This window comes from Microtus ochrogaster (assembly GCF_000317375.1).
Source record: "Microtus ochrogaster isolate Prairie Vole_2 chromosome 14 unlocalized genomic scaffold, MicOch1.0 chr14_random_1, whole genome shotgun sequence".
Classification (NCBI taxonomy): domain Eukaryota; kingdom Metazoa; phylum Chordata; class Mammalia; order Rodentia; family Cricetidae; genus Microtus; species Microtus ochrogaster.
In genome coordinates this window covers 35699467-35715367 of record NW_004949096.1, presented here as the reverse complement: position 1 = coordinate 35715367, position 15901 = coordinate 35699467, and the positions used below count along the sequence as shown (strand labels likewise).

At 53.4% G+C, this 15901-nt stretch overlaps 1 protein-coding gene across 1 annotated transcript; it reads right to left on the bottom strand.

Annotated features, from left to right (window-relative positions):
- Positions 1–1146: 1146 nt before the first annotated feature.
- On the bottom strand, positions 1147–3414 carry Dusp2 (dual specificity phosphatase 2). The gene is made up of 4 exons (XM_005364432.2): positions 2793–3414; positions 2590–2711; positions 2038–2257; positions 1147–1932 (listed from the first exon to the last, which is right to left on the bottom strand). Exons 1-4 carry the CDS (start codon positions 3190–3192, stop codon positions 1718–1720), a joined length of 957 nt encoding a protein of 318 aa, XP_005364489.1. The 5' UTR covers positions 3193–3414; the 3' UTR covers positions 1147–1717.
- Positions 3415–15901: the final 12487 nt, after the last annotated feature.

The following is a 15901-nucleotide window of genomic DNA, read 5'->3' as shown; positions in this document are numbered from 1 at the left end:
AAAGGCGTGCGCCACCAACGCCCGGCAAAGAATGAATTTTTTAAAGGAGAAAAATGCTGTAGACCCCCACTTATTGAGGTCCCCGGAGTTACTAACTCAGCAAAATGCAGAGGCCACTTGGAGGAGGGTTTGGGAGTTAGTATCAACATACAATGTGTTCCCATTTTCAAGATGGAAAGTTCTAGAGAAAATTATTGTGACTATAATCTAACACTACTGAATACTTAAAATGGTAAAGATGATAAAGTTTGTTATTTTTTTAATCTCCCAATTAAATTTTAAGGAGGGTATGAAATGTATTTGTGGTGGAGTGTACCTTTAATCACAGTACCCAGGAGGCAAAGGCAGGAGGTTCTCTTGTGAGTTTGAGGTCAACCTGGTCTTTGTATCCAGTTCCAGGCAAATAAGGTGGAAGACGAAAAGAAAAAAGAAAGGAAGAAAGAAGAAAAGAAAGAAAGGAAAGGAAAGGAAAGAAATAAGAGAAGAAAAGAAAGGCCGTTTGTTGGGAGATAAGACGTTAGAAGCACGGGAGGTAAGGGATGATGAGGTGAAGTGGACGGCCAGCACTGGTCATGTGGAGTGGACGGTCAGCACTGGTCATGCGGAGTGGACGGCCAGCACTAGTCATGCAGTGTATGAGATGATGATGACTCTGAGGCCCGGGTGTCCCTTACTCATCCTGAGCTGGACATCAAGAGCACAGCCATGTCCCAATAGAAACTGACACAGGCCTGGAGGAAGGCTGAGAACAACCCTAGCTTCTGCATGCCTTACCCCAGGGCAGACAGAATGGACCCTGGGGACTGGTTTTGTACCCTTCATTCAGCCCCAGGAAGCCAGTGCCCTCTGTTCTGGGTTCCAGACAATGATCTGACTGCCATCGGTCAACACACACCTGCACATCACACACTGGGAAAATGGGGTTTTCAAGGAAGCGGGGTCTGATTAGGGAAGCTCTGAGCTGTTTGAGACCTAGACTGGAGTCTGCTTCCCTGAACCCTCCCAGAACAAACACAAGCTAGACTCTGTGTGGGAAAGGCCCCAGGCCAAGGTGGTAAAGACACTCAGTTGTTCAGTCCTCCCAGGCACAGACTTGAGACCAGACATTTGTGCTATTGCTCTTTTTTTAAACAAAACACTGTTTTTATTGACACATCCTCAATGTTCTATATAAATATAAAGTGCTGTTTCCAACGGCCCCCTCCCTGGCCCACGGGGCTGGGAGGAAGGCAGGGAGGGAGTGTTAAATGTCAGTTGAACACAACTTCTCAGCACCAACTGTGGCGAGACGCACACATACTTTCACACAAAGGCAAGATGTCAGTGACGTGACACACGCATCACTTCCTGGCTCCCCTGGGAGCACAAGGTTCGAGCTTTCACCAAGGGGTTCACACCCCTAGACACGGTTACTGCTTGTCACAGCTTGTTCCGTGAGCCCTTGGGCTAGCAAGGGCTTTAACATATGGGACTACAATACATGGGTTTAGAGTCCAGTTCATTTCTGCCAGAGTCGGGGGAGGGAGGGCAAATATACTATCCGCCCTGGTCCCCTGGATAAGGGCCAGCCTTAAAGCCCCAGCAGAAGAGCACCACATCAGAAAAGCCATCATCCTGGCTTTCCTAGCACCCCAATTTGAGGACAGAGAGGAGCCCAGAGGCCCACAGTCTCATCCCCGAAGAGTCAGAGAGGCATCACTGTGAGACCAGGTTTGACTCAGTGACATAGCACCTGGGTCTCAAACTGCAGCAGCTGCCCCATGAAACTGAAGTTGGGGGAGATGACTCCCCGACGTTGCTTAACAAAGTCAAAGGCCTCGTCCAGCCGCACTCGGTGGCTCTGAATCAGGTATGCCAGGCAGATGGTAGCTGAGCGAGAGATTCCAGCTTGGCAGTGCACCAACACCCGGCCCCCACTATTCTTCACTGAGTCTGAAAAGGAAATGGGGAGGGAGGAGTCAGACAGGAAGGTGGACAGAGGAAACAGCCCCCCTACCTTCTGCCGAACAGTTCCCTCAGAACCCTGGGCTCCCTTACCAATGAAACCGATAGCCTCCTGGAACCAGGCACTAATCTCCACCATCTGGTTATCCTCTACTGGAATGCTCTTGTAACGGAGAAGACCCTCAAAATGGTTGGGGCAGCTGGCAGAGACATTGAGAACGGCTGTGATACCGCAGGCCTGCAGCCCCTGAAGGTCTGAGGAGTGGCTGCAGCTGCCCAAGTACAGGTAGGGCAAGATCTCCACAGGACCGCCCTGGAGGAGGAAGGGGACAATGGTGAGACCTCAGCCTTGGCAGAGGGCTTGAGCCCTGAGTGAGGCAGAGACATCACGGACTTGCTACAAACAAGAGGAGTTCTAGGACATTTGAAGTCTTTAGGAAACAAGAGGACATACGTTCAGACACACATATGCCACTCATGCCTTAAAGTCTGTGTGATGATGCAAAGCACACACACACACACACACACACACACACACACACACACACACGTAGTTGAATACACCCCTGGCTTTCCCCAGAGGCATCCCTCTAGTGTGGGCAATGAAGCTAGACAGGAAGTCAAATAATTCTGATTTCAACTCACCTGGTCATAAACAGGAGCCCTAGGGTCAGAGCTGCTTTTTTCGGCTCCAACAGGAGATAGTGCCTGGGCAGGGCCTTCGGAGCACAGATCCGGACAGCATGTCTGGAAGCGTTTGAAGCCACCTGCCGGAAGAATAAGATTAGCCAAGAGGTCCGGGCACGGGGCGTGGGGTGCGGAGTGCCGGGCGTGGGGTGCGGGCTCACCTCTCAAGAAGCACACGGCTGTGGATTCCGCGCGCATTTCGTGCAGCAGTGCGGCTAGCAGCAGGTGAGCGGGGCCATCGGGCGGGAGCTCAGCCACAGACGCGCTGCCTTCGTCCAGCACCACTGCGCGGGCCAGCTCCCCGCGACCCAGGCGTGCCCGGAGCGCGCGATCCGGCAGCAGGCAGGCGAGGGCGGCAGCGGGGGTGCCGCGCGCACGGCGCCGCAGTAGCGCGTTCCAGGGCACAGGCCGCGCGGCGCGCACGTGGCTCCGGCAGAAGGCCAGGAACGGGCGGCAGTCGAGCAGCAGCGTGCCCTCGGCCTCCCGCGGTTCCCGCAGCAGTGCGCCCAGCGCCGCACACTCCAGCTCGGCCGCCGCCTCCAGCCTCATGGCGATCGGCATCGCAAAGCTTTCTGCTCCCCGAGGTCCTCTCCCTCGTCTTGCCCTTCCCTGGCTCCCGCGGCGGCGACTGTGTGGCCTGGGCGACTGTTGGCTCTGGGCGCGCTTTGTCGCGCCTTTGCTTAAGTACTCGAGGGCCGGCCCCTCGGGTCACCATACAAGGATAGAGCAGGAAGGCGCCGGCGCCCGCCCCCGCGGCTTCACGTGGGACGTGGGCTGAGCCGCCCTCGGGGCTCCCGGAGATGAATGGGGGGGGCACCTGGGGGAGGAGCACGGAAGGGAAGAAACTGGGGACCAGACCGTGACAAGTGTCAGCCAAGCGTCTAGAGGCCCCACCCACGTCTCCCCAGCGTCTGCGCCTGAGCGCTCCCCACTCTGCCCAGCTCCAGGCCGCTAGATGTTTGGGGAACTCAGCTTCCCAGCTACTCAGCCTTCCAGTTACTGAGGTCTTAGACTTTCTCACTTTTCCCATTCTCTCCCAGGGGTTTCATCCTAGAAATTTCGGGGGAAAAAAAGACCAGTTTTACCTGTTGCTACCGATGATGATACATTAGAAAAATGGACACCACTTGTGTCATTTTAGAGACCTTAGGAAAACATCAGTCCCCTTTGAAAAAAAAATAGACCAGTTTTACCTGTTGCTACCGATGATGATACATTAGAAAAATGGACACCACTTGTGTCATTTTAGAGACCTTAGGAAAACATCAGTCCCCTTCTCCGCATGGCAGCGTTTTTCTGAAAGTTGGCCTGGCTGGAGCCAAAGCCCTGGGTCTGGGGGCTTCATGGGGGAAGGGGAGCAGGGGCCTGTGACGAGTTTCCACTTAGGACTGGGGCAGCTTCTTTCCCCAAGGGGCCCAGGGAAACCCCCAAGGGCCCCAAAAGAAGTACTTCCCATATTACCGGCTAGGGTTGAAGGGGAACTCTGCTGACGGTGCTGGGCTCTCCCAGGGCCTAGTCGGGCCTGGCAGGAGTTTCAGAGGAAGAAGGAGAGCCACTTTCAGAACCTGCCCCTTTCCAGTCTCCTAGAACTGCAAACCCTCCTGGGACAGGCCCTGGTCCCACACTAAGCTATGAGAATGAAGATCTAGGTAACTCACCGCCTTTCCGCCCTCCCCCACACAAGTGCCAGCCCCCTCCTCCCGGATGTGGTGAGGCCCAGCTGTGCATGGGTTCCCCCCCTCCCGGGACAGGCTCCTGGGTTGGGGGCAAGAAATGTTGGTAGGTGGCTGAACTCCATCCGAAGCAAACATGGTGGGTGGGGACTGTGTTCAAAACCCAACCTCCCGAATCCTTATTCCCGAGCCAATTTTCTGTGCCTTTAGTAAGAGCCTTCCAGCTTCCCTACAGATCCTATGTCCCCTCTGTGTTGGAAGCCTACAGTTAGGACCTGTGTGGACCCCCAGCAGACGGTATGGTATATGGGTTCTGAAGCAGAATATTGTGCCTTTCCTCTTTGCCTGGAGCTTGGAGCCTACGGGGATCCAATGCAAGGGAAAATCTACAAGGACTCATGGATCAGTGTCCAGTGTCTCAGTGTCAGCATCATGCACGTTGGTTCCCGGGCTATGAGGCTGTGCCTGGGTCCCTTCCCACCGAGTCAGTCTGGAAGCTGATACAGCAGAACTGACAACCCAGCCAGGGAGTCTGGACCATAGATCCCTGAAGGCGATAGGGGCTCTTATCCTTGGCATCGGCCTCACAGATGACTTAATGGCTGATTCCAGGGACAAATTACAGAGCATGAAGGGGGACCATCATGTCTAGTCTTGCTGACCAGAGTCACCTGCCATGCCTGGAGTCACAGCCTTCCAGCTGTGGAGAAGAGGGAGGCCCCACCAGCTGAGGTCCCTGCAGCAGGAATGAAATCAACTTAGCTTTGTGGGAAACTCCAGGTCCCTGACGCCAGTGCTGGACTCCACTGCTGGGCCTCCTCGCAGGGTGACATTGTGTTGCTGAAAGTTGATTGGGTGCCTCAGTCCTTGTGTCTGTCACAAATACACCACTCTCCTGGGACTGTCCCCTTTTCAGCACTGACATACACAGGTGAACTCAAGGAGGCCAAATTAACCATAAAAGAGGGGTTTGCTTTCTCCTTCTGCCAGATCCGCAAATCAGGGGGAAACCCCACCTTCGGTACCAGGGTGAAAGTCCAAGGCTGGTGTAGAAGAGCCCACATCCCTCCCCCACCTGCTGTTCTGACTAAAGGTCCCCCTACCAACTCTTGGATGGCTGCCACAAATGAGTCATCTGTGGGATGTCTGCCACCCCTTGCTACCTTCTCAAGACCCTGTTCTCCAGAATCGTCCCCTGGGTGTCTTCCAAGAGGAGGCAGGACTCTGGACATAAACTGGGCAGGCATGAGGGGGGTCCCAGGCAGCCTGGCTCCTCCACAGGCTGCCAGTGCCTCATCACTGGACAGTAAGTGACCACACAGCTGTCGGTTTCTGTTTCAGGTTTTTCATGGCTTGACTCTTACAGAACAGACCTAACAAGTGAGTTTGGGGCTCAGGTTTTATTTATTTTTCTTTCTTCAATTAAAACCATGTGGGACTCATCTGGAACGAATGATAATTCTCTGTGTCATTTTCTGTAACCATTTATTTGGATGGCTGCTTAGACGTCACTGGCCTTCTGCCTTTGGGATTCCGGTTTGTCCACCCAGTCGGCTTTCAGGATGGGTTTCCCTTCCACAGTCAGACGCTCGAGGCTCTGCCCTGACACCCTTTCCCTTCCTCCTTCCAAGCCTAGCCTCAAGCGGATGGCCCAGGGAGGAGAAGCAATGTGAGTGGCTGGGCTGAGAGGCCTGAGCCAGGGTAGTTATAAAGGTGAGAGTGACCCTAGGGATGAGTGACAGGCCACCCCCGGCCCTGTCTGAAGAGTGAGTCAGGGGTGACGTCAGCTTCCCTGGACCAGGCCTCCCACCCGGATGCTATGCTGCAGCCACCCCCACAGGCTCCTGCCAGGCAAAGACCCGAACCCCAGGTCCTGAGCTCTGCCGTCACAACCTGGCAAGCACTGTGGGAAGGAAGCAGAGGGGTCCCGTGGCCATCCAGTCTCCTGCTGGGGAAGGTGAAGCAGGAAGCCCCAAAGATCCGCTGGCCACAAGTAGACATGTGGTAGAAGAGGCTGGCATGCCCCACGTGTTTGTCAGATGAAGGACATCGGTGGCTCTACCATGGAGGTTCCCCCTGAATCTGATCTCATACTGAATGTGGGGAAAAGGGACCTGTCACCTGAATTTGGGTTCCTCTTGTGCTCAGGAGGTCCTTTGATGTGCAGAGGCGCCCAAATAGGGCACTGAAGAACACCGAAGCACACAGGAAGTTCTACCCTTTTCAAATCCCTGTCAGTTACCTGAGTAACTGTGGCTGGCTGGCTGGCTGGCTTCAGGGCCCCCGTGACCTCCACTCCTCCTCCTCTTCACTGTGGCTCAGGTCCCTCATTCCCTTCTGCATTTACTCACTGACTCAGGAGCATACTCAGTCCTGGGAACTCGTGTGCCAGGTCCTGCTTTGGGGGCTGGGGACCCAGCAGTAAACCCCTAGTGACGCCTTCGAGGAGCTGACTTCATCATCTCAGTAATACTTACCTTCGTGATCATGTTGTATTCATGGCCAGGGACACCAGTTAGCCACTAGAGTGATGATTATCTTTCCCTTTTAAAATAAATGCTAGGGTTGTAAAAAAAAAAAAATCAAGTCAACTCAGGAAAGCTATTAGGTAAGGCACAGACAGTTCCCAAACACCCTATAAGCCGTGATGCAGGTAGAAGACGCCAGAGTGGGAACACCTTGCCCTAGAGGCACCATCACAGTCCCTTCCAGCGTTGTGCGCTGTGTAGTTCAGGGGATCTGGATGTCCCCATGGCTGTGGTCTCGCATAAAGACAAGCACATGAGTCATAGGACAGGGAGGAGCCCCAGTGGACAATGGTAAGTATCCCATGGTCAGGTGAGAGTCTACACTTTGGATCGTACATGTCCATGCAAGGACTGAGTTTTGCCTATGCCCCTTCCTGTGTACCTGGTTATGGCTAGAGGAGACCCCCCACTCCTAGGGCACCCTTCCCAGCATACATCGGGCATCCGAGCATCCCAGCAGTGAACCAGCTCCACTCCCAAGCTGGCAGCCAGAGGCATCTGTGGCTTAGGCACAGTGGAGGAGGAAACAGGTTCACAAGAAGTTAATTCTCAGAAATATGACCACACTGACTTCCAGGGTCATAAAAGGACTCCTGGGTCTGTGCCAAGACCAGAGCTAGGTGCACTGTGGCAGGAGACAAAGTGTCTTCTAGGACCTGGGGGATTAGAGACTTTCAGGATCAGAGACAAGGGGCAGGGCCAGCTGTCCCTCCCAGGCCATGCCAATGCCCTCACTCGTTGGCCAGCAAGGGGTGGAGCCAGGTCTCCTGAGCCCACTGACATTAACATGGCTTTAGGCGGCAGCCCAGACCATGGGCATCTGCATGGGTTTAAGCAGTGACAGGATCCACAGACATCAACAAGGTCCTTGGCCATATTAGGACCACTGACCCACCCATGGCCCCTAGCAGCTGAAAGGGCCAGAAGCTTCCACATGACCTCAGGCAGTTAGACATGCCACTCACATCAGCATGGCTCCCCCAGGCAGCAAAGCCTAGAGACATCGGGCAGTGGCACAGACTGCGTATGTCCACGTGTAGCTCAGGCTTCATCGCAGCCTGGGACAGCAGCGTTAACCACAGAAACCAATGTGACCTCTGGTGGCACCACGGGGCCAGTGGTCATTTGAGAAGGTCCAATCCCTCATCTCTGGCCTCCATCATTGCTCAAAGCCAGAGAACCCTGCGGCCGGGCAGCAGGTTTGGGGGCTGAGTCTATGTAAGCTCCAGGCTGTTGTAGACCATCCTGATGAGCCTACTGGGCCACAACAGCATGTAGACCTCAGTCCCTCTCTCGCCTGTCACATCACCTCTGTCCATAGTGCACACATCACTCCTTTTTTCCCTGTCTTCCCCACCTCTCTATCACATATCCGTTTGTTATAGTTGTGCCCGTCCACCCTGGGCCCTCAAGGCCCGGGCAGCCTAGGCAAATACTTCAACCTTTCTGGGTTCTTGATAAAGAGAACAATGACTAACCAAATGTTAGGAGCCTTAGAGGCGTTATCTGCGTCTCATCTCTATTCTCTTGGAGATAGAGAAACTGCAGTGGCTTCAAGGCATCTGCACAACTTGGCTACATTTAATGCTCCATGCAACAATGTTTAGAACAGTGCTTCTCAACTTGTAGGTCACAACCCCTTTGGGGGTTAGACAACCTTTTTACAGGGGTCACCAGAGACCATCAGAAAACACATTTACATTACAATTCACAACAGTAGCAGAATTGCAGTTATGAAGTAACAACAAAAATAGTTTTATGGAGCCGGGCGGTGGTGGTGCACGCCTTTAATCCCAGCACTCGGGAGGCAGAGGCAGGCAGATCTCTGTAAGTTCGAGACCAGCCTGGTCTGCAAGAGCTAGTTCCAGGACAGGCTCCAAAACCACAGAGAAACCCTGTCTCGAAAAAACAAAAAAAAAATAGTTTTATGGTTGGTGGTTACTATAACATGAGGAATTGTACTAGGAAGGCTGAGAAGCACTGGTTTAGAACAAGAACCTAATGAGAGGTGACTAGGCCAAGAGAGTAGAATGGGTTGGTGCCTGTATGGTAGAAATGAGTTCAGGCTTCACCACAGTAAGGTGGCCCTCTACTGATGTCCATCCTTGGAGATTTTGAACTGTCTTCTTAATCTGTCACTGTTTTTTAATTAATTGTGCAGCCTCAGGCATTTGATTACAGCAGCCCAAATGAACTGAGACAGAAACCAAAGTTCAAAGGCGTTCCAGTGGAGGTACTAAGACCACTGTGTTGGCTAGTTTCATGTTAACTTGATAGGAGCTAGTCAGTGGAGAGGAGGGAGCCTCAATTAAGAAAATACCTCCATAACATCAGGCTGCGGGCAAGCTTATCGGGCACTTTCTTTTTTTTTTTTCTTTTTCGAGACAGGGTTTCTCTGTGGTTTTGGAGCCTGTCCTGGAACTAGCTCTGTAGACCAGGCTGGCCTCGAACTCACAGAGATCTGCCTGTCTCTGCCTCCCGAGTGCTGGGATTAAAGGCGTGGGCCACCATCGCCTGGCACGGACACTTTCTTAATTAGTGATCAATGTAGTAGAGCCCAGGCCATTGTGGGCAGAGATTCTGGTGGTCCTGGATTCTATAAGAAAGCAGATTGAGCAAGCTATGGGGAACAAGCCAGTAAGCAACCCTCCTCCCTCCATGGCCTCTGCATCAGCTCCTGCCTCCAGGTTCCTGCCCTGCTTGTGTTCCTGCCCCGACTTCCTTCAGTGATGGTACAGGGATGTGGAAACATAAGTAAAATTAATCGTTTGCCTCCAACTTGCTTTTGGTCATGGTGTTTCATCACGGCAGTAGTAATCCTGACTAGGAGAGTCACCAGCCTATGCTAATACTGTCTGGAGTCTGGATTTAACCATTGGACTTTCCTGCCTCTAGTGAGAGTCTGCAGGGACCTTCTGTTGCCCTACATTCGTTGCTGCCCCAGACACATACCACCCACAAGCCTTGGTTCACAATAACAACTACATTGGGCTTTCCATAGGCCCTGCCCTGTCCCATTTCTTAAAAAACGATCAGATTTAAACCCCAAAGCCATCAAAAGCCGGAGAGTGCTACACCAAACCTGCATGGGGGAACGCGAAGCAGTGAGAATCTAGGTACCTTTCCCAAGCTCTCCAAGTCAGGAGACAGTGGAGCCATACTTGGAACTTTAGTTGTTTTGTGCCCTTCCTACCATGTTCCCAGGATCCAGGTCCTTCCCACCAGATGCCCTGCTCTGCCCTAGCCTCTTCTCTCTAAGGCCTGACTGCCAAGGCCTCCATCTTGAAAGCGCTGACTGTCTCAGAAGCAGAGTGCTGTTTCCAGCCCAGCTGCCAATACCTCAGAGCTGCAGACACTCGGGGTTCTTTTCCCCATTGAAAGTCTATTGTACTCCAAAACCAAAACAACAACAAAAACCCACAGTTGCCCAGGTTTGAGCTGGGGATTGAGGCATCTCTACTGGCAGCTATGCTTAGACTTAGGACTTGGCCCTTATTCCCACCATGCCCCAGGCTCCAGGAGAGAAGTGTCCTTAGGCCCTCAAAGCAGTGGAAGGTTCCAGAAAGCAAGCCCTCCAGTCATATCAATGAGTGCCCATCATCACTTCTATGAAAAGCAAGGTGTCCTGGGTTCACCCACTCCCATTTTGGTGACCCTGAGTGTTAGGAATGTTTTCCTAATGCGAGCTCTCTGCCTACGCAAAAATCCCAATCAAGCCAAATCACAACAAGCCAAATTAAGAAATATCTAGGTTTAATGGGATTCCTGCACTCTCGGGTGGGTCCCAGGGGGAACTGGAAGGCCACAAATGCGACCACGGGAGGTGGGGACCACAAGGGGACCTTCTGGGGGAGCAGTTTAAGTAGACTGGGGAAGTGGTCAAGATTGGCTTGATTGGGATTTTTACCTCAGCAGAGAGCTCACATTAGGAAAAATTCCTAACATCTTGGAGGTCCCACGTGGCCACGTGTCAAAAACCCCCTAGTCCACAATCTGAGCTTTCCATGCCACACTAAAACCAGCTCCTGGGTTACAGCGGCTGTGTCTTGTGAGTCCCTTTTTCTTGTCTATGCTATAGGGTTTTGGGGGACCCATTCATACTTACTTTTGTTGATTATTGGACTCTTATTGAAACTGTGAGCTTTCACCAAGAGTTTGATCTCAGCAATGGCTAGACTGGCAAGATCAGGCTTAGATGAGGTGGACTTTGTTTGCTCCAGGGATGCCTAGCATTCAATTTCCATGACCCCTTTGGGCCTGAGAGCTATTTTAGCAGCCTCACAGTAATAGACTTACCACTTGGTTGGGCATAGACTTTAAAATGGGCACTTGAAGTTCAAAGCCAGATCCGCTGTCACCCCTGGGGTGCCTCTTACAAAATCTTTATCAATTGGGACTGTCTGATACACATGTCCATGGTTTTGGGGCTCTGCGCTCTCACCCTTCCCTTAGGAACAGATGCCTGACGTCTCTGGGATGACATTATATGAGATGCCTTCCCAGCCACACCTCTCACTGAGCGTGGACCCACCAACACCTAGCTCTCCCCTTCCTCACATTGCCCTATGCCCGCAGGAAGTAGCCATAATTGAGTTAATGCCCCTTTTCTCTAAGAGAGCCTAGATGTTAGTCAAAATGTCACCTCAGCTTCCTGTTACCCCTTATACAAACAGTCTGGAATGTAAGTCCCAAGTCCCCAGTCTCTGGCCTCCATCTTTGGAGAACCCATCCCTGTGCCCGCCAAGCCTTGACTCCTCCCCGAGGAGTATCAAGACGAGCCCGCCAAAATCTTGACCACTCCCCCAGTCTACTTAAACTGCTTCCCCAGAAGGTCCCCTCATGGTCTCTTTCCTCTCCCCGCAGTGGTCACATTCACGGCCTCCCAGTTCCCCCTCGGGGCCATCTGAGAGCACAGGAATCCCATTAAACCTGGATATTTCTTAATTTGGCTTGTGATTTGGCTTGATTGGGATGTTTGCGTCGGCAGAGAGCTCGCATTAGGAAAAATTCCTAACACTGAGCACATTCCTTGCCTTAGAACTCCTCATGTCCCAGGACACATGCCTCACCAGGAATATTTATAACATGCCAGGTTCTGTTCTGGGTGCTGGGGATGTGGCCATGAATGAGGTAGACAAGACTTCAATCCTCTCTGGGGTGACCGTCCATGGAAGCCAGAGTCTGCACTGTGAACACATCACTAAGATTGCGTCAGAGTAACGGAGGTGGAGCTAAGGACTCAGAGCGGTGAGAGAGCAGAAAGGCTCCACTGAGAGTGTGTACTCTTCAGCTGGAACTTGGGGGGTGGCGAGGGGCCAGCCAGGGGAGGAAGTCCAGACCAAAGCAAGAGGTAGGGAGTCAAACAGGGGGTCAGTGGAGCAGCTGGTGGGCAGACCCTTACTTCCCATGAAGATCTGATCCTCTTGAAAGGCCGATGGAAACCCTTGAAAGATTCTGATGGTGCAGAACCATCAGGCTGACCCTCAGCTGTGAGAGGTGAACAGGTAGGGAATATAATGACCAGAGTGTGGTAAGATGCTAATGCAGTGGTTTGGGGACAGGGGACAGTGACTTCAGCCAGAAAGACCGTCGAACAGACTGGAGGGGGCAGCTGCGAGGGAGAGAGGGCAGAGCTCTTGCCGTGGCCAGATTCCTAGAGTGTGATATGGTCCAAGCCTCCTGTCCTCACCCTCCTGAGCCTGAGCCCACCCAGGGCCCTGCTGTGTGTGCACCCCAACGCAGAGGGGTGCACATTCAATGCTGAGGCAAGGGTTAAGGAAGAAGCTCCAGTCCAAGAGAACTGGCAGTGGGGGTGGGGTGGACACAGCAGGATATGGGGACAGGGTCTGGAGTTAAGAGCAGACAGTGTGGGGACGGTCACCAGAGGAAGCACCTGGGAGGATCAGGCAGGATTAATGCTCAAGTCAGATAAGATGTTTCCTGCAGATGGCAGTTCCTGAAAAAGCCCAACCATTCTCTCCAGACACCGGGGGGGGGGGGGGGTCACATGTGCCTACACACAGATGTGCACACCATCAGCTTTGCAGGTCATCGTGGAGAGTCCCCAGACACCGGGGGGCCACATGTGCCTACACACAGATGTGCACACCGTCAGCTTTGCAGGTCATCGTGGAGAGTCCCCAGACACCGGGGCCACATGTGCCCACACGCAAATGTGCTCACCGTCTCACACGTGTGCCCTCATGCTTACGCAGCCCTACTGGCATGCCTGCCCTCAAACCCACAGTGCTGTACAGTCAAACTGAGACTCCTCTAGCACCCATGGGCTCTTAAACACACCACCACTATGTGGCCTCGCAAGTGCCAGCACAGCCCACAGAAACCCTGCATCGGCAATTCCACCACAGCCCCAGGAGCCAGACCCCAGGTCCACAGGCCGACTCCTCGGACATTCCCACCCGTCCTGCAGCCATACCCCTTCCCCCTTGACCAATGGTCCAGAGACAGTGCACTTCCTATAAGTGCCTGTCCACTTTCCACTTGGGACTTGTCCCTGCCTAGATGCAAGGCTTCTAGTCCATTTCTCTGACAGCTGAAGAGTGACGATCCCCTTCCCTTACTGGCCTGTGCCACCTCCTCTGTGCCGCCAAGGAAGAAGCAAGTTCTTAGACTGCTAGGGACCATTTCTGGGGCCTGGGTGCTGCCCTCTCCTCACATAGGTACTGACACCCACAGAAGTACTACACACACCAACACACATATCCCACTGCATCAGACCCACATGTATATCAGCTACACACGCGTGCACACGTGCACACAAACACACACGCACATACATGCGCACATGCACACACATGCACACACATTAGTTAGAACCAAAGAAATACACCCCTGACAAACACCCTTCACACACGCACACACCTCCATCATCAGTGCTGGTCTCCAAGTTGGAGGAAATGGTTCATGATGTTAGACCTTGATGTGCAAACTTAGCAGCAGGGCTCCCCAGCCCCAGTGTCAGGCACCATACTGGGTGCCCCAGAACACTGTGCTGCCAGCTGGAGATGAGCTTATCATCACAGCCATGCAACCCTGACACCCTCCACTTTCTGGGGTGAGGAGGTCCAGCCAGTTCTGTGGTAGCACAATGCTAAGCCACAGACAGGACCTTCTGGAGCGCCATGGTGAAACGAAATCTCCCTCTGTCCCGTTTCCTTTCCCGCTAGGGTGTAGCTGCTGGCCAGATGGCAACCCTGCTCCAGTCTTTCCCCCACAGCAGGGCCTAAGCAAGGAGCAACTGCCTCAGCTCCCCAGTGCAAAGAGGTAAGACTCAGTTTACCCCGAAGAGGGAAAACCTCGGAGATAGGGCTCCCAGTGGCCAGGAAAGGTGGGAGCTGTGATGATCTACACCTGCTTCTGGGACAGAACCTACAGGAACCAGGCACACCCCATGTGCCAACCATCACAAGGTAGCTGGCTGGGACTGAGATCTCCCACTGGGGCAGGGGGGGGCAAGCAGGCCTCAAAGTGCAGCCCCAAAGACAACAGTCATTAGGTCAGAGCCCCAGCTAAGGCTCCTCCCTGCTGAGGGGGAAGAGGGAAACAGGACACACATCACAAGGGAAGGTGTGTTGCCTTCACTCTGCCAGAAACACCAGGGAAAGCAAAAGGGCAGTGCCTCCTCCTTTCTCTCACTCTGGCTTTGCTCTCTCTGTTCTTTGCCCGTCCTGCCTGCCCCCTCTGTCCCTCCCTCTGGCTCTCTTTAGACTGTCCCACCCTCAACAGCCTCTCCCTCGGGGAGGAAAGCTGAGCCATTGCTGAGGTAGGGGCCCAGTCCTTGCATGGCTTGTCAAATCCCTCCCCATGTCAGCCTCCTTCTGCAGACATAAACGGTGTGTCCCTCCCTGCCACCCAGTGACTGGAGCCAATCTCTCTCTGCTCAAAGCCTCAGGATGGCACTGACCCAGTTCCCTCCTGTAAGCCAGGGTTAAAGAACTCCACACAGAAATTCATCCTGCACCCCAAATTCTGCACTTCTGCTCTTGGTATCCTTTGAAATGTTAAGGGGGGGGGCGGTGCACCTTGGCTGTGGAACGGTCCACACGTCCTAGCTGGACCCAGCTGATTTCGCTCTGCACCACCTATTCCCCAGCTCAGTGACAGCCCCACACTGGAGCATACACTTTGAGAGCAGAGCTGGCACTCAGTGCCACCCTCCCTGAGCCCTGGATCTAAGGAGGGACATGGATATCCTGGCTTAACCCTCAGCACAAGTATTTGTCCCTCGAGGCAGAGGTAAGTCAGGAGACTACAAGCTGAGGGACCAAGGTAAGTAAGTATTCTGAAGACACATACGCCCCAGTCCAATTGTTTCCCCTCTAGGAACTGAGGCCTCCTTGAGGTAGGTGGATGGCCAACATGACCTAAACAGTTCCTTCCAGTCAAGCACAGCAAGAGTTTTGGAGACTTCCTCATGCACCCTTTGTACCCTGCCAGAGCACAGTGCTTCAGGCTCTGGTCCTAGCCTAATCAGGCCAACCTGAAGATTCCCCATACAATACATACACCACCACCACCACCACCACCACACTCCCTAGAGCCTGGAACCAGACGACACCTGACAAGAAACCAAGCCTGGTCGCAGTGGCCCAAGCTGCAGTGCCCATACTGCCTCCGTCAGCTGTAAATCTGAGCCGCTCAGTCATATTTTCACATTCCCAAGTACTTTGAGACTATCACAAGCCAGTGTTCAGCTTCCCACCTCTCTGAGAGACAGATCACCAGTCCCATTACAGACCAAGAGATCTCCCAGAATGTGGGCCACCAGAGGTGAGCAACAGCTCTTTCTTCCCTCTTCTTTACCACCTGTCCTGTCCTCCCAGTAGCTGTGCGAGGGTGGCAGTCCCGCCAAGCCCTCTGGGAAAGGCTCCCAAAGATGGGTGCAGGCTTGCTAGCTCTTCCTTCTGCCTCCAGCAGCTTCTGGGGGTGCAATCAGCCCTGCCAACACCCCGTCTTGTGGGAGCAGAATAGAGATAGATGTCTGTCCAGGACCTGGGGCATATGACTTCACACGTGGCCAGATCCTACCTTCTGGGAGCTGGGACTCTC

Bases quoted from the DNA above. Each gene is read 5' to 3' on its own strand.
- Dusp2 (XM_005364432.2), bottom strand. From the start codon at position 3,192: ATGCCGATCGCCATGAGGCTGGAGGCGGCGGCCGAGCTGGAGTGTGCG. The intron at 2,258-2,589 runs GTGAGTTGAAAT...TTCCTCCTCCAG, and splicing joins GGGCTCCTGTTTATGACCAG to GGCGGTCCTGTGGAGATCTT. The intron at 1,933-2,037 runs GTAAGGGAGCCC...TTTCCTTTTCAG, and splicing joins GGAGGCTATCGGTTTCATTG to ACTCAGTGAAGAATAGTGGG.